This window comes from Gallinula chloropus, assembly GCF_964237585.1.
Source record: "Gallinula chloropus genome assembly, chromosome: 2".
In the NCBI taxonomy this organism is placed as follows: Eukaryota; Metazoa; Chordata; class Aves; order Gruiformes; family Rallidae; genus Gallinula; species Gallinula chloropus.
This window is the reverse complement of record NC_140086.1, coordinates 42458102-42476517: the sequence shown is the minus strand read 5'-3', so window position 1 is coordinate 42476517 and position 18416 is coordinate 42458102. Positions and strand designations below refer to the sequence as shown.

Below are 18416 nucleotides of genomic sequence, written 5' to 3'. Positions count from 1 at the left end.
GCCTCCAGCTGGACTCTGTCCCATTGATCAAAACTCGCTGGCTTCTTCCCTTTAACCAGCTCTCAATCCACCTCACTATTCTACCATCCAGACCACACTTCCTCAGTTTAGTCATGAGAAAGCTGTGGTAGACAGTGTCAAATGCTTTACTGAGGTCAAGGTAGATCACATCTACTGTCCTACCAGCACCTCTCCACCTGGTTATATCCTCATAAAAGGCTATTAGATTAGTCAAACATGACTTCCCCTTGGTAAAACCATGTTGACTGCTCCTAACAACCCTCTTATCCTTGATGCGCCTAGAGACACATCATCTTTCCAGGGATGGAAGTGAGGCTGACTGGTCTGTAGTTACTTGGGTCCTCCTTCTTGCCCATTTTGAAGATTGTAGTAACATTTTGTTTCCTTCAGTCCTGAAGCACCTTTCCTGCTTCCCAGGATTTAGCAATGACTTCTGCTAGCTCCCTCAGCACCCTTGGGTGCACCCCATCAGGACCCATGGATTTGTGGATATCCAGACAACTTAAATCATCCCTAACCCTATCCTCATCAACTGAGGCAGACTCATAATTTATCCTGACTTCCTCTGGGGCTTCAGACATCTGGGTCTCCTGCAGACAGGCTCCAGCAGTGTAGACGGAGGCAAAGAAGTCATTCAGTAAGTCCACCTTCTTACTATCCTCAGTCACCAGGCCATCCACCTCATTCAACAGAGGGCTTACAATTGCCTCTAGCATTAGCTTTGTCTGAAATGTGTTTGAAGAAGCCCTTTCTGTTGTCCTCGACCTCCCTTTCAAGGTTTTATTCCAAAGAGGCCTTAGCTTTCCTAGTTTCCACCCAACATGCCCTGACCACAGTCTTATATTCCTCCCAAGTGGCCATCCACTCCATGAACCGCAGACTCTCTTCTTCCACTTGAGTTTGCCCAACAGTTCCCTTGTCTATCCATGCCAGTCTTTTGCCCCCCTTTCTTGACTTCTTTCCCATTGGGATGTTCTGATCTTGAGCGTGGAAGCAGTGGTCCCTGAATATGGACCAACTATCTTGGGTCCCTTTTCCTTCCTGTACCCTGTCCCATGAGATTTCCTCTAGTAATTGCCTGAAGAAGCCAAAGTTGGCCCTGTTGAAGTCCAGGGTTGAGGTCCTACTTGGCAGTCTCTTCCTAATGCATAAGATCTTGAACTCCACCATCTCATGGTAGCTGCAGCCAAGTTTACCCTTAACCTTCACCCCTTCAACCAGTCCCTCCTTGTTAGTGCATACAACATCCAGCAGTGCTCCTCTCCTAGTAGGCTCATCCACCATTTGCATTAGGAAGTTATTGTCAATGCACTGGAGGAACTTCCTGGACTGTGAGCAGGTGGCTGTGCAGGCCTTTCAGCAAATATCTGGGTACTTAAAATCCCCCATAAGAACCAGGGCCTGAGGTTATGAGACAATTATTGTGAGGCTTGTAGAAGACCTCATCAACTTCCTCCTCTTGATCAGGTGGCCTGTAATAGACACCCACAACAGTATGACCCATACTAGCCTGTCCTTTAATTCTCACCCACAAACTCTCAACTCATTCCTTGTCCACCCCTGGACAGAATTCAATACATTCTAGTTGTTCTTTCACATAAAGAAGAACTCCGCCTCCTTTCCTAAAAAGGACATAGCCATCCATCACATTCCAGTTATATGAGTCACCCCGCCAAGTCTCTGTAATTACAACTAGGTCATAACCCCTTGACCGCACACTGATTTCCAACTCTACCTGTTTATTCCCTATACTGCGGGAATTGGTGTACAGGCATTTCAGGGAGCAAGCCAAGCACACCATTTTTGCCTTAGTGGGGTGTGAGGTCTTCTGGTTCTCATTATTGCCAGAACACTGTCCCACTGGTGGGAACGCAGCAACAACCCCTTCCCCCTTCAAATCTAGTTTAAAGCCCTGTGGGTGAGGCCGGCTAATTCTCTTCCTAGGACCCTAGTCCCCTTGAAGGCTAAGCCCTTCCCACATACTCCTGTCAGGCCTGTTCTATAAAACCAGTCATGACCAAAGAAGCCAAAGCCCTACTTGTAGTGCCAGTCTCTGAGTCATATACTTAGAGACTGGATCCTTCTATTCCATCCCATGTCATCTCCCAGAACTGGAAGGAGGGAAAAGAAAATAACTTGTGCCCCACACTCGTTCACCAACCGTCCCAAGGCCTTGAAGTCTCTTTTCATTCCCTTCAGGCTATGGGATTCAGCTTCCTCCCTCCCTACCTGGAAGATGAGCAGCGGGTAATGGTCTGATGACCACACCAGTCTGGGGAGTTTCTCTAATATCCCTTACTCAAGCTCCAGGAAAATTACAGGACTCCCTGTAACAAGGGTCAACCCAACCTATTGGGCCCTCTGTTCCCTTTAGAAGCGAGTCTCCAGAAGTGAGACGTGTTTTTACTCAGTGTATAATTAATCTATTTTACTTTCTTGCACAAGATGTTGCAGATGTTGGTGCAAAAATCCATTTCACATTGACATGGAAGGCAACTTTCTGCTGAGGGCTGTTAAGTGCTAAGACACAATCTCTGGGTCGGGAAATCTCTGAACCACAAATTGTTAAAGCCTGAGAGACTTTATATTCAAGAAGCATCTCTGTATATTTGCTCTGGTTTTCAACTCTTCCCTAGAAATACGTTATTGGTAGCTGTTGGCAACAGTATACTAGACTAGATGGATCTGCAATCAGGCATACTACTAGAGGTCTTACTTTTTTAAAAAAATAGGTAGATTAATAAAAAGGTCGGAATAAGGTTTTAGTGAGAGTATATAAGAATAGAAGGTGAAAGGAAGGGATGTAAAGGGCAATCTGTCTTGAGAGAGAAGATTACATCAGTAATATCCCTGGAAAATAAGGAATGGACAGGCAAAGAAAACAAAGTAAAGGAAACCTGAGATATGAAAACAAAAGATCTTGACTCATAAAGGAATGGAATATAAAGAAACATTTGGAAGATAGAAAATTGCAACAAAGAGTAAGAAAAGAGAGTAAAGTTGATTTAATTACTGCAGAAAGCAAGGCTGTTTTGTATTTGTTGAAGTAATTGTATGTCTCACTTTTTCACCAGTTTAATGGGTTAAATGAATGGTGATTGTAATTTTGCCTAGCTAACACTTTATCTAAAAGCTAGACAATTTAAATAAAATCCTTTTGGCTTTCATTAATTACACTTCCAGTAGTGTGTTTAATGCAGTTCTGGATGTCTTTATACTGAGTGGAAAAAAAAATAATGTAATGACATCAACCAAAAAGTACATTCTTGTTAATGCTGAGGGAGTAGGCAACTTAATGTATTATTATGAGAATTCATTGATAACAATGGGTGATTATGACCACTGTTGTCTAATGACTGTTAATTATTATCACAAAGAATGAGACTAATGATAGGTCCCTTTTTCAGATGGAGTTAGCTGTGAAGGAACATGAATACTAGAAATACAGGCTATTTCCTCTAAGTCAAGGGTCATGTAGACTGACAAGAAAATTATATTTGGCTCAGAAATACAAAGAGTAAAATTAAAAAGCAATGAGTGCTCCCAAAAAGTTATTTACAAGATGTTCCTCACAGCTAGATCCTATTTTGGGTTACATATGCATTACATGAAGGGGTTTAACTTGCCATGGTAACTGTTTGGGAAGACCGTGGATATAAGACGGTAAGAATGCTGGAAGTCCTAAAGCTGTGTGATAGGAATAATAACTCAGATGTTTTCTTCTGAGCACATTGCAGAGAACAGTTCGACACAGACAGGAGAATGGACCAGATGACATAATTTTTTTCCGAAAATCATCTCTTCCTTTGTTGCTTTCTGGTCCCCATGCTTTTCCCTGCCGGGTGGCAAATTGGTTGGCAACAAATAAAAATTATAGGGTCTGTTTCTACTATCCATCTGGGTTTTTTTTTAATGTCACCCACACATATGCCCATATATCTACCCACCCACTCATATTATCTCTTGCACAGAACACATTCATTCTCTCACACACATAATTTATTCATCCCAACATGCACTAGTGCAGTTGCCATTTAGCTTTTGTTTACTGGTAGCCGTAGCAATATTTAAACAGATGTCTATTTACATCCAAAGAGCACATCAATTCTTGCCTGTATGCGTGCACAGCCTTAGTTATAGTTTCTAATGTCAGTATCTTCCTTTGTTTGCATAGTAATCAACAGCGTTAGTATTTCTGTTCAGAGTTGAATAGTACGACATTTCCCATTTGAAAAATAGGATGCCTTAGAATATAAAAGACTTGAAATGTTTAAAAATAAAATGCCTTTCCGAAACCAAAGTTCAATTTACTGGGCCTATCCTGTTATTTGAAGCACTCCTTTTTTTTCACTTACAAGGGATTGGTTGAACTTCAATATTCATGAGACTTCTGTAAGTAAATTAATGATCAGTGGTTTCTTTTTACTCTCAATAGTGGAATGCTTTTCATAATAAAGCTTGGGATCATGAACAAGGAAAAATGCACATATTCAGGGGCCCACATGTTTTCAGAACCATGTCTCCAAATATGAATGTCAACCTATAATATTTTACTTTACTATCAGAAAGGAAAAGAAATTTCAGTATTAAAAGGAATCAGTCTTTCCAAGCATAATCTTCTTAAATGCAGACAAGAAAATACATGGATTAAGCAGTTTCCTATTTTTTTCTTTACCTTTTCAGGTTTGTATCTCTGAAATGAGAGCGGTAGATCTTGGACAGTTAAATAAAGTCCTTGTTGAGCACCATAATGTGGGTTATGGAGCTGGATGGTACCTGGACCAAATTGTCATCCATGAATCAGGAAAGCCTGATGTCCAACATGCATTTCTTTGTCAACAATGGTTAGACAGTGGAGTTGGTGATGCACAGACGGAACGAATGTTGAAACTTCTTGGAAAGATCAGGAATGGGATGTTAACAGGAAAGATTCATGGTAAGGTCCAAAATCATCAAAGTTCCTCCCAGCATTTGTTTTTATTGTAATTCATGTTATTTTCAGGGTTAGTTTTAAGACTAAAATCAAAACACAGAAATAATATAGCTGAAATGTGAGTTTCATCTCTCATACAAATTGCCTGTCCAAACACTTTCCAGAGCTGGTAAAAACAATTATAATGTTCAGGGAAGAAAGACTAGAACAGAAGGGAGATACTAAGTGATTGAGGCAGTGAAGGAACTATGTTTTTAGTTGAGGCTAGAAAAAAGCCGAAGCAGAAAGAGGTAGGTTGTTCCATATGGCAGTCAATGCAGAGCAGAAGGCTCCTGCAACAGTGATGAAATCTCAAGAAGAGATACAAAAACTTCTACCAGAATGCGATTTTCCCATATGTTCATATATTTGCAGGAAGCATTTGCTTTTATTTGCAGTTTTCTTTTTTACTTATATCAATGGCACAAGTTCTTGCAAACAGCTAGTTGACCCGAACCCAATATCCTATTCAAATTGCTTAATAAAAAAAGACTGAAATTCAGAAACAACTTAGACCCTGAAAACATGCTAAGTCTTTTATGCTTTGCCAGGGCACTGGATTTCTTAGCTCTTGAACATGTCTTTTTTGAAGAGGTGTAAAATATTGGTTTGGGTCCATTTATGAAATCTGAATCAGAACTGGTAGACGAAACTATGTAAAGTTTAACTAATCTGAAGGTGTGAATTTGCATTCTATATAAGCAGTTTTGTAAACTGATCTTTATTAGTTTCTGCGCTCTTGGATATTTCCTTTTATGCTGAGAGAGCTCTATATTATGCATAGCTGCAGACACAGTAGTGTGTATCCTCAAATTTAGCTACTTGCACTTAGTCCACTAGCAAATATGTCCTATCATCCAAGGAAACAGAAAAATAATGTCTCTGAGGCTCTATAACATCAGAATATTTTGTAAATACAAGGGTGGGACGAGTAGCTAGAGTAGTGACAATTTCAGATTAAGAAATACCTGTACTGCACCACTGTAAATATTCCAGGTCTCTAAAAAGTAGATTCCATAGGTGCCCTACATAATCCACAGAGCGAGACATCTCCTGAGGGTGATTCAGAGCAGAAGCCCAAGGTTGGTCAGAGTCTGTCAGATCTTTCTTCGCTGATGATATGAAAAGTGAGAGACATCCTGCATCCTTGCTTATGCACCTTAATTAGTGCCTGCATGTAGGTATGGAAAAACTTCCCATTTCCCACTCACACATAGTCCTCAAAAGTGCAGACTTGCTAATATTTTCCAGTCTATGATTATTAATTCTCAGCTCTGTATCTACTGAAAATCAGTCCTGGTCTGGGTGTATAATAACTTCAGAAAGAATATGACAAGTGAGCAGAGAGCCTATAAGGAATAGAGAAATAAAAGACTGATCAGAAAAGAGAGCTATACCTTCGAGGTCAGAAAGTATATGAACGCAATGGGACTTAGTAAATGTCAAGATGAGTCAGATTTTATAAAAGAATTAAACAAATAGTAAAGGTTCTTCAACCATTTACTTATAAAAGGAACTTGAAAAGATGTGCAACTATGCAGGAACAATAGAGTGCAGCCTGAAGACAAGGTAGGTAAAATCCCTAAGCAAATAGAATACTTTATCTCTGTTTTCATTAAGGAACCGTAAGGTTGGCAAGGGAAGCAAACCCAAAATCACTTATGGGTATGAGGTTACTGGAAATCACCAAATCTGAAAAACAAATAGAACTTTGCATTTCATGTAGTCAAACAGAGACAACCAAAGGAGTCACTAGCCCAGAATATTGGAAGAACTGGAAACAAAATGACAGGTCTAGTAGCAAGGATTTTAAACAATTTCACGAAGGCAAAAAGTATGACTTGAAAATAGCAAAGGTAATACCTCCATCTAAAAACTGGAAAGTATAATGTAGGTGACTATATACTTAGTAATTGATCACATGTAAACTTTTATAATGCACTTTGAAGAATGGTAGTTAAGATAATAGAGGGAAATAGGAAGTGAGAAGGAATGCATCATTAGTCTACTAAAGATAGATTGTAAGACGAAGAGGATACGCTTTAGTAATACTTTCTGGTAAGAGGAATGTAATGACATCTAATCTGTCTAAATTTCAGTACTGATTTTTATTTGCTTTATGGGAAATTATTAGTTACTATTAAGAAAGTGGAAAGTAGTAGTAAAAGGAATAATTGTAAAGAGCTGGAGAAGACAGAATAAATACCCTGATGAAACCTGTTAGTGCTACAAAGCTGAGAGTACTATCAGGACATGTGATAAATTTTGAGAAATGGAGGAAAGCAATTGAAATGAAATCTGTAGTACAAAGCCTGAGCATAAACCCAAGGAAATATTTGAGCTCTTAATTCCAGAACAGATTCTGAATTTCTATTGAGTTTTTGGTTTGGTGGTTTTTTTTTTAATTTTATACAGCAGCTAAGTAGCAGTTAAGCATCTAAAAACTGTATTGGATCTGTATCCTCATGTCTCATAATGATTTCTGCTACAACAGTTCATTAGCAGGATATGATTAGGAGAAATAACTGAGTTTGTTATATGATCACAGGATAATTTTTGATACAGCAATGTGACATAGCTTAATATTTCAGTACTAAAGGGCTAAAAAATCTTGGATTATGTCAGAGGGGATATGATAAATTTTAATATCCTCCATTTTTTCATGTATATCATTGGTTTCATTTATATTTAATGCTCATAGACATGAAAATGGTAGCTATTTATGATTATCTATAAAGTGATAACATCTGAAGTTGTTTTAGATGATTTTAAAGATGGTGAGTACTAACTTTTTACCTTCACCAAGTCCTGAATTTATGGCACAGATCCTCACCTTCTCTAAAGTAATAAAGCTTTATTTGCATTAGTTTATAGTAGGAGATAAAGAGTTGCCTGTTGTGGCTAGAAAGCTGGACTTTTTATAGGACTACGGACATAAACTCAGAAAGTCACTGTTTCCTTTACCCAGCGTAAAATACCATGTTTCACCTATTTGAAATCATTAAATTAATTCTGTGTCCCTCTTTGCATAAAGAGAGCTAGGTTGTTTTAATAAAAAAAATGGTCATGTTCAATCCTGCACCAGCCCAGGTGACCAAAGCCTCTCTGTAGGAGTCGCTGTATTTTAATAGGGAAAACACAATCTTGATAGCCCTGAATTTTCCATACGTTCTATTAACATGAATCGAAATGTAAAAGCTATCTAAATTAGTGGGATTTTTTTCATGGATACCAGTTTCTGAACCTGAAAACTGTCATGTTGATTGGAGGTTTAACTAAATAGCTGTTCAGTATAGAGTCACATAAATTACACAGGATCTTGATATCAATCTGCAGTCCTTATGAGCGTGCAGGCAACTGCAAATCCATCTAGAATGTTTAAGATGCTAAAGGTGATTCAAACCAGGCCTTTAGTTTGAACATGAACTACTATTCTTTTTCAATATAATTTTTCAAATTTTTAAGTGAAACTTCTAGTTTTGAGCATTTTCTGTATCCCTGAAGCAAGAAAATCTATCTGCTGCTATATAGGATGATTTTTAATCTCTCAGTAAACATCACTTCTTCACAGAAGAAATGGATAAAGTTTTGTACTTTGCTGGCATGACAGTTGTGGTGATTTGTGATAAAAATAGCTCATTTCAAGCTCTGGACCAGTTAATCTCATCATCATCATCATCATGTAGAAGATATGTAGCAAATTTTAACGTTGTAGTTTAAATAGCTCCTCAAAATGTTAAAATGGAAAAATACCCTCCCCTGACAGAAGGTAAACCCAATAACCAGTAATATCTAGTAGAAAATATGTTGCTTTTCAGTGGTTATTAGTAAGAAAAAAATATTAAAATCATTAGAGGAAACATGATGGAAAAAAAGTAAACAGATTGGCACGGGTCTTCGTAAGTCTTTAATACGGAACTGGCAGTCCTATCTGCACAGAGTTATTGGACTGGTCTGACTCTAAAGGGTCAGCTATCACTATGGAAGGGCTGGTTTCCAAATCTGCTTCTAACTAAATCAGTGATAATGAGTGAACCTGTTACATGCCAATATTTTAGCTCTGTGCAAAGGCAGGAATGTGTTGCTAGTTACTCACTCAGCCTGTTAGAAATCGCTGTATTATTTTGGATTTTCATCAAATCCATTATTTTTTTTATACCGTTTTGTTTCAACAGGGACTTGGGATGTCCTTGTCTCAACTAGTGACATTTCTTCTAATTCCATGAATCCTAAAATGTCTCTGACAGTATGTGGTGAAAAAGGTACCAGTGCTTCAGTCATATTCCCCAAAGGATCACTTAAAAAAGCCCAGATTTATGAGACTTCAATTGAACTGAATAAGAAATTCAATACTATATTCAAAGTTCGCCTAGAAATTGAAGAAGCTGGAGAAGGAGACTCTTGGCATTGCCATGAGGTAAAAAAATAATTAAAATTAAAGCAACAACTTTCCATGTCTTCATTGTAATATTCTCTCTCTCTTATTTTTTTTTTCCTTTTTTTCCTTATTCTATGGTTATTGCTTCTAGTTTTAGTTTCTGTCTGAAACGACATAGCTTTAAATTTACAAAAGTAAGTGCATCTGGTGACAGGACTTGTAGAGTGATAATTTCAGAGACTGCTCAAAACACTTACTAGGAGAGCTGTGGATAACAAAAATCTTGCAAGCTTATATGGATTTCTGGAGGGCATACACACAGATGTGCCATCATCTATAGCATTTCCAGGGGTGTCTTTTCAGAACTGTACCCACTGGCATACAGTGCAGTATTTACATAACTCCAAATTGACTGTTACATGTTGTAGACTCAGTGATAGGAGACAAATAATTAAGCCAGATACTAGAAATGCCTTTTGATGACAATATCTGCTTTTAAAGTTGGCATGTGAAAAAAAGAAGTGAATAGCAAAAGTGACAATTTTTCTTCTGATGTCCAAGTTTGGGAAACTAAAATCTGAAATTGATGTGGCACTTCACAAAAAATATCTGTATCCTCTTACACTGGCAAAATACAAAGAAGTCTAAGTGAAAGAATCACCTTCTTTCTAATTGCAGCCCACTTTTTCCACTAATGTTTATATTTTGTTCTCATTAAAAGCTGGAGGAAAAAAAATATTTCTCTCTAATACAAAATATTAGTGAACTGAACCCCCTGACATTTAAATGGTAGGCAGATTGTTAATTCTATCTTCATCGCCAGATGAAATAGTCATCTAACAAACCTATTGATAAAATGAAAACTGTTTCTTGGATATATCAGAAGACAGTAGATCACAGTAAAAATTTCAGAGTGAAAACTTGGCAGCTGAAAATAGTGACATCTATTAGCCTGTTTTACTTCATTAGCTCATAACAATGACTCAAAATTGAGTTAGAAAAAAATCAATATCATTTATATAGGTAAGGAAAAGATGCACATTTACATTAGGTGGCATTAGAAAGAAAATAAAATTTCTCCACTTTGGGGTATATGTAATTTATTTGGGTTTCAGGAAGACGTTTCCTCTGTTATTCCATGGATTCCATAGCAGGACTGACTGAATCCTTGTATGAAATAACTAGGTTGATATAAGAGGCTGTGGATAATATCTGTTATTAAAGACAGGTTAGCAGTCTATTTACACTGCTGGTTAGAACAAGGATAGTAATTTCTATGTTATTTTATTTTGATTTTACAAGATTGCACCTCACAGAGAGTCTGAGATTTCCCCCTTCCATCACGAGTAAATGCTCGTGCGGTTGATTGAATTCTGCATTTTGATTTAGAATTCACTGTTATAATCATAGCTACAGAATAATTCTTTTGATGTTTTTGAGAAAAATGCATTCATTATAAAATAATGTCCATGACGAAATTAATTAAGATATGCTTTACTTCTGAAGCATGTAATAGCTAACATCTTTATTCCTGTTTCTTTCATTTCTTGAAGAAATTAACAACAGTAAATGAAAACTGATTTTCAAGAAACTGTTCAGGAGTGTAGATGTTGAGTATGAAAGGGAACTTGTAGTAATATTATACTTTACACTGAACTTAAAAAAACCCCTCAATGTGTCTGTCATAAGGAAAAATAATAGGAGTCTTTTGAAGACAAAGTAGTGCTACTGTCCCAGTGACAATTGCTAATAAAGGATGATTGAGCTTATGGGGTTAAGGGTTTGATCCTTTTAGTGAGTTAGGGCATGAAGAAATGTATCAGTGAATTCTCTGTGCCCTTTTCAAAGCAGGGTTATTCTCTGCAACGTGCTTTCAAATATGTTTGGTCTAGATTTAGTTTAGATCACGGTACTTAATCTCTTGGTATAGCTGGTGGCGCCATAGTTTAAGATACCTCATTATTACAATATGTTTTCTTATCGTAAGTCTAAGTTGTTAAGCTCATGATCATCCTTTTATTACTTTATCCACAGAATTTCACAGAGATTAAATATATTTAGAAACATACTCTATATATTTACATGATACATGTGTACAAATTTACACACATATCATAAAACATTCTTAATTTCTGTTTCCCTGTTTTTCACAGGAATACTTTATTTTCTTTCTCCCGTTACTTAGAAGCAAAATATATTCTGCACTGAAAAATGTTGTGGCATATTGACATTTCTCACAAGCTGAAATGGGCATATCAACACTTCTTTTTCTTCCATATGCTGGATGATTAGATTACATAAAGAAACCTTTCTGAACCATTCCAAATATTTTTTTCCTTTACTGCAGTCTCTACAGCAATAATATTAACAACATTTTAAATTATTTTTAATTGGGGAAGATATATATTCCTTCTCAAAGGCTGCTTTCAAAAACATTTTAGAGAAATGTACTTCCTCTTATTTTTTAATATTGAGATGATGTGTCATAGCTATGTAATAGCATGCAGTTTCCATTGGAGGACAACAGATGCTGAAGGTATTTCTTTTTTCTCTTTGCTAAGGTAAAGCTTCAACACAGAGAGAGTAAAAATGTTCTAGAATTTCCGTTTTGTCGCAACTTTGCAGATGAAGAAGGAGGAAGAGTGGCTGAGCTTCCCGTTCTCACAGCTGACTCTCCTTTTCCAGCAGGTTTGTCACCGATCAGAAACACCAAAAAATATTTGGTCAGTGATGATGACTAAGATTTTCAGAGCAGTCCAGAGGATTTAGCAGATGCTTTCTATTAATTTTAGCTAGTGATGCATGGCCAGGTCCAATCCACTCTGGCGTTTTAAAAAAAAAAAATATCTCAGCAGCTGTAACTGAGCATTGTGAATTCAAATCTGATTGTAATCAGTTCAGAACACATACAAGAGCAAACATGCAGCACTGAAAATATTAAAAAAGTTCTGAACAGTACTCAGAGTTCAGATTTTTCTCAATAATATGGTTTGTTTCTTTCCCAAAGGAAACAAAGGAAATCCAAAGGAAATAACTCTCGTACTGTAATTTCAGATAAGAAGGAGATCCATGGCTGTTCACAACAGAGGCTCATCTGTTTGTGTTCTTAAATTTCAGGCATTTTTCTTCTGTGACCTAGCAGTTCTATGTCATAAAACTCCTTCATGTGAGTTGTGACTTGATCACCTCGACTGGATTTTTAAAACTTGTTCTGTGCTTCTTAGAAGGTTTCATAACCAAAGTTAGTGAAGAATGGAAGAGCTTTTGCCCTAAATGGATATTCTCATGAGAATATCTCGGGTCCTCCAAATGTTTCCAAGGAATTAAAGGTTTAGATCAATAGTACATATAATCTGAGTATTCCTTGCCTTTTCTGCCATCCTTTCAAAAGCTAAACTCAAAAAAAGCACTTGGGCAGAAGTTTCTTGAATATGAATTTAGAAGAATACTACAGAGATATTCCCTGAGAAGTCTCTTTGTCTTTTAAATGCTTGGTGATTTTGGTTTTTTACTTTGTTTTGTTTTGTTTTGTTTTGTTTTGTTTTGTTTTGTTTTCCTGGAAGAGCACAGATATTTAAATCTTTATGATATTTAAATCCCTGCTCCTCTTTCCAAGGAGCATTTAACATGAGGAAAAACATTTTTTTCTTAGTGGATGAAGGAAAGGCTATGCATATTGTCTACCTAGATTTTAATATAACCTTCCTCTTGTTCTAAAGGAGGTTGTAGCAAGGGGGATGTTTGTCTCCCAAGTAAGGAGTGGAAAGAGGACAAGAGGAAATGGACTCAAGTTGCACAAGGGAAGGTTTAGATTGGGTATTAGGAAAAGTTTGTTCAGCAAAAGGGCTGTCAAGCACTGGAACAGGCTGTCCAGAGAAAGCATTTGAATCACCATTCCTAGAGGTATTTATAAGACATGTGGTGCTTAGGGACATGGTTTAGTGGTGGAGTTGGCAGTGCTAGATTTAATAGTTGGGCTTAGAGGTCTTTTCCAACCTAAATTATTGTCTCGTTCTTTTCCTTCTCCCCATAATTTTTTTCCTCTTTTACAATTAAACATCTCGGGGATGTGGCTTCTTTTATATTTTGCAGACCAGATCACCTCTTTGTTATGCATTTCTCTGGGAGAACAGGTACTTAGCACAGACATAACAAAATGTTCAGTTTAAGAGTTGTAAGTAAGATATGTCAGACAACACGTAACATTCTGGAAATCCTTTGCTGAGGCAAATAACTGCAGCTGGTACAGCGTAGAGTGGCCAGCCACTGATGGAACCATGATCCTGAGGAAATACAAAAGTTGCAGTTCTTCTGACAGAGTCCAGCTTCAGTTGAACTCTCTGAGGCTTGGAGCAGTGATTTGCTTTTTGAGTAATGTAGTATAATCCATAGCCTAGGAACAGTTTCCTAGGAGTGTAACATTTAAATGCATGCAAGTGTGTGGTAGAGTATAATTTGGATGTTTTTGTAACAATTTGTGATGTGTGGGGTGGTTTTGTTTTTTTACATTTTTCTCTTCTGCTCATGTTTCAGGCCCACTTACAAACTATTTAGCTTATTACTCTTTATAATAATAAAAGATTTTATTCTTAGATTTTAATTACATGCTTTTTTTACATGCTTTTCTAAACTTTATAATATAGTTTGGCCTTTTGATCCCTCTGGGCAGGATTAAAAATAAAAATACAGTAGTAGTAATTTATTAAGTAATATTTTTTATCTGATTAAACTTTATTAAACCTTGATCTCTTTTTCTCAACAGTGAAAAACTATGTTCTCTATATCACTACGGGGGCACCCCCTGGGTCAGGAACAGATGCAGATGTTTATGTCATGCTACAAGGCCTTTTGGGAGATACTGGCAGAAGAAAGTTAATCAGAAAAGGAGATGACAATTTCACTAGAGGAAAGGTATACTTATAATTTCTACGTGATATTTTGTACTTTTAGAAAGAACCCAGTTCAATTCCTGTGGACTTAATGGCAGTAGGATAGAGTCTACAAAGTCCAGTTTGCAGTGCTCTGTGGCTGTAAGTGTATCAATATATTTATCTTACGTGAGAAGCGGTGATGCTTATACAGTTGACACTTACAATACTGTGACTGTCAAGTAATAAAGTGACTATAAAGGGCTTTTAGGTTCAATTTTGCAAATATTGAAGGTCTTCAGTGACATGCCAGTGGTTTTCCTGAGTATTTGCTTCACAATACAGCTATAAAGAGACTCAATTTCCTTTAACACCTCTTTTATTCCTATGCTATTCTTCAGGCTAGGGCTCTTCTCCCTGGCTTTTTCCTTTCCACTGACAGTCTACCTGCTCAGTCTTGCTCTTGGTCTCTCTAGACAGTCAGCCACTAACCTCCAGAATTTTCTCAGGTCTACCAACAGAGTCATTCACTTACTCTGGAGGAATGAGCCTCACAGCTCATAGATGTAAACCAGTGGAAGACTAGAGTAGCTGCCGGAGATGCATTTGCCTGTAGCCTTGTCAGTATAAACACAAATCAGATAGAATTAAGTTACTGAATGTGCTGCAGAAACGTAGGCAGATTTACAGCAAAATGCATGTGTGTCTTTGACATAAAACAGTCCATGTGCGGAAGTCCTGGATAGATGAGTGAAATTTTCAGCTAAAAAGATCACCAGATGTTTTGAGCATGGAATGAAAAAAGTTTATGTATTTTCTGCAGATCCTTCTTTGAAAACAAATGTGAGGATTAAAATAATTTAATGTAGATTCTGAAGAAAACTTCTGTTACAGAAAATTTGAGGTAGAAATTTAGAAAAAGAAACACCAGCCTCTCACAATCAGAGGCACCCAGCATATTTTACAACAGAGTCTCACCTGTCTTTCTTACAGTGTATGCATACTTAATTAATAAAGTGAGAGAGTATAAATCTTTATAATTAATGGACTAAACACTTGTGGTGGAGGGTACTCCATTTTGATAAAGGCACATCTGTCATCTCTAATGTGGAAATTCAGATTATGCTTTATTGATAAACTAATGTAATTGGATTTTAGAGCTACAGTCCTTTTGTTAGTTTAATGGAAATTTTACTGGATTTCTCCCTAAATCATAATTCCACAAGTCAACAATCTGATTTCTAGACTGTTAGTTTTTAATGAAGATGGACTAGGCATGCATATCCAGAAATGCTGCCTAAGAGAGCAGAAATGAACTACAAAAATTCATAAACTAAAGGTTGTTTTTGTAGTATTTGTGTCTACTTCAGTGTGGTACAGATTTCTTTCTGCTTTACAGAGTAGAGGCAGAGCTGGCACATACCCATCTCTTCATTCCTTATTTGACACTGTATCAGAGCAGTGTGTGAATGTAACACGGTATCCTTATATTTCTAAAAGTAGGTATCAGCATAGTAATGTTTTAGGGCCTTAAAAATAACTTCCTTGTAGATATGTGATAGAGAAACACAGAAAAGCCTTGGTTCATTCCTTGTTCAGTGAAAATACACTACAGGTATTTGGTTAATTGAAAAAGTGAAATTCGATACTACAAGGAAGACTTCCACCTTTGCAGCAACATTTTGTCCATGACATGTTTTGGAAATTTCCCAATGTTTTCTTCCCTTTGTAAGTTATCTCCAAAAAGACTCTCAAGCATAGTGTGTCTTTATACCAGCCCAACCACATATTGTGCCAAGCACCCCTGCAGTCAGAGAGTCTGGGCTTGGTGGTTTAGGGGATTTTGGAGTGTAACAGACACAGAATTTGCATTCTGAATCTTAGCAGTTGATCTGACATTTTAAAATGTGCTTTTCTTTGCAATAATTTTTCCCCTGACTGTACAGTAACAGCTAGTGAACTGGAACGGTGTTTCTGTTAGAAATCACATCAAAATATGGTGTTAGTCTCACAGAATGTCAGGGTTGCAACAAACAAGAGTTTAGCAATGCAGAAATACATAGAAATGTTTAAATATTCAGGGGAGGATTGGAGACACTCTTCTCCCATTTAACACATCTTTTATTTACATGATATGAAGTACATGATATTAAAAGACTGAATGAGCTTCCTGTACCTGAAAAGTTGCTTTGTGTCTTTCCAAAGTCCTTACACCTGTGAAACTGTCAGAGAACTGGTAGATAAAGCAATGTGTGTGATATTGTTAATTCACCATGTTGCTTCTGGCACCCAACATTTTTCAGTGAATGAAATTCTTTGTGCTTCTTTATATGGTCTTTGATGGACCTGCTGCATGTTCCATAGTATGACTGTGAGTTACCCATAAATTTCCTCATGGGTAATGTGAGGTTTTTCAGATCAATTCCATCAAAGCAAGTAAACTACACTGAAGAATATGTTATGACTGACATTTAAATGTTTTAATCTCCAATATTTTAAGTACTCCAAGTTACTGAAACAGTAAAATCTGTGTGAATTTTTACTTCATTCTATTAGTTGTGGAAAATATATATCCTTTATCCTGCCCTATATTTAGACATCAACTGCTCAGGTTGGTACCATGGTAACTGCAGCACATACAAAAATTGTCAGTGAGAGGTGACTGTTGGCGTTCAGTTTCAGTGCTCACTTACAGATTAAGCATTGGCAATTTAAAAAAAACCCAAAAACAAAACTTCAGGAAAAAAATCTACATGTCACACAGTACAGTAAAAAGGGCCTGAATGTGGGTCAGTGTACTATGGCTGCTATTAGGAGGTCAACATTTGTCTGCAGCGTCCATATCACATCGTAGTGCTACAACTGTGTAACTGCAGATAAATCTCTTATGGAGAGCATATTGGACATAATGACTAAATAATTACAAAATGTCTTTAATGAAAAATGTATTAAGCATAGTGGCTGCTGGCCAAGTTGTTGTAGTACAGAAATGAACAATAAAATGGTCTTGTCATAGAGGAGAAGGATTATTTGGATGGAAGCTAGGAAAATATGGAATGCCATCAAAGTGAAGGAAAGACTGGTAGAGGTTATTAGAAACAGTGAGAAGAAAACCAGAAAGAAAAAACATGGGTAAAGCTTTATACAGCCCCAGGAAACAGTGGCAAATTTCTGGGCTATGTGCAGTTCTCAGTGATAACTCCAGGATGGTATTTCCTAGCCACTAGTTGCAGCCAGTTAGTAATAGATATACAGGAGGTGGAGCTAGAGCATGCCATCAATATCACCCAGTTTGCCTACATGAAGCTCACTGGATGATGGATTAGAGCTGTGTGAATAATTAATTTTCGTTTCCTGACACATTCTTACAGGGCAAGAAACAATCTAAAATCTGTTTAGAAAAATTAAAAATTGGGAAAAATTAACTAATACTAAAAATAATTACTTGGAGGGTGAGGGTGGCATTCTTATATAGAGCTCAAAAATAAATTGCATAAGTTACATTTCTATCTCACCTTGATTTAGTTGCATGTAATGTACACATTTCTTCTAACATGATGTTTTAAGCTTCTTCTACAGAAAGTGAGTGAAGTAGATGCTTCCAGGTGGTGGTTACCTTCTCTCTTTATCTGGAAATTTATCTTAAAATGGAATGGATTACCCTTAAATAGGACCTGCTACTTTCTCAAGATTTTGTGGGAAAATTAACCAATTGTCTGTCTATAGACTTATTTTAGATAGGCAAAGCTGGGTGAATGGATTCTATGCCACATTTATTTCAGCTTTTTAATAAGCAAGATAATTTTTAAACAAAATTCCCCTGACATTATTAGCTTGATTTATTAAAAAAAGCAAGTAGTTATGATCAATCCAAGTCTGCATTTTTCAGTAAATAAAATACTCAGTAATTTTCTTCAATGCAGTAAGAACTGAATCGACTTCAAGTTAAATAGTTTAGAAAATGTATCTAACTCAGAATGAATGTGTTCCAGTGATGAAGTGCTAGTCTGGTTGGAAAGTTGTTAAGTTGTTTCAAAGCTTAACTTTGAATTTTTTTTATTTTTTAAAGATTCCTGCTATTTTCTATATAAATTTGTCAAGCTTTAACTTCTAGGAACTGGGTTTTGTCATGCTTTTGCCTGCTAGCCTGGATAGCTTTCTCATACCAAATTTCTGC

At 36.8% G+C, this 18416-nt stretch overlaps 1 protein-coding gene across 1 annotated transcript in view; it reads left to right on the top strand.

Moving 5' to 3' along the window:
* Positions 1-18416, top strand: part of RP1 (RP1 axonemal microtubule associated) — a gene marked incomplete at both ends in the record, with an annotated part of 177366 nt that overhangs the window by 133115 nt on the left and 25835 nt on the right. The window contains 4 exons of the mRNA XM_084260605.1: positions 4705-4957; positions 9169-9410; positions 11933-12059; positions 14134-14282. Of these exons, the coding sequence (XP_084116731.1) occupies positions 4705-4957; positions 9169-9410; positions 11933-12059; positions 14134-14282 (771 nt within the window). The remainder of the gene's footprint in view (positions 1-4704; positions 4958-9168; positions 9411-11932; positions 12060-14133; positions 14283-18416) is intronic.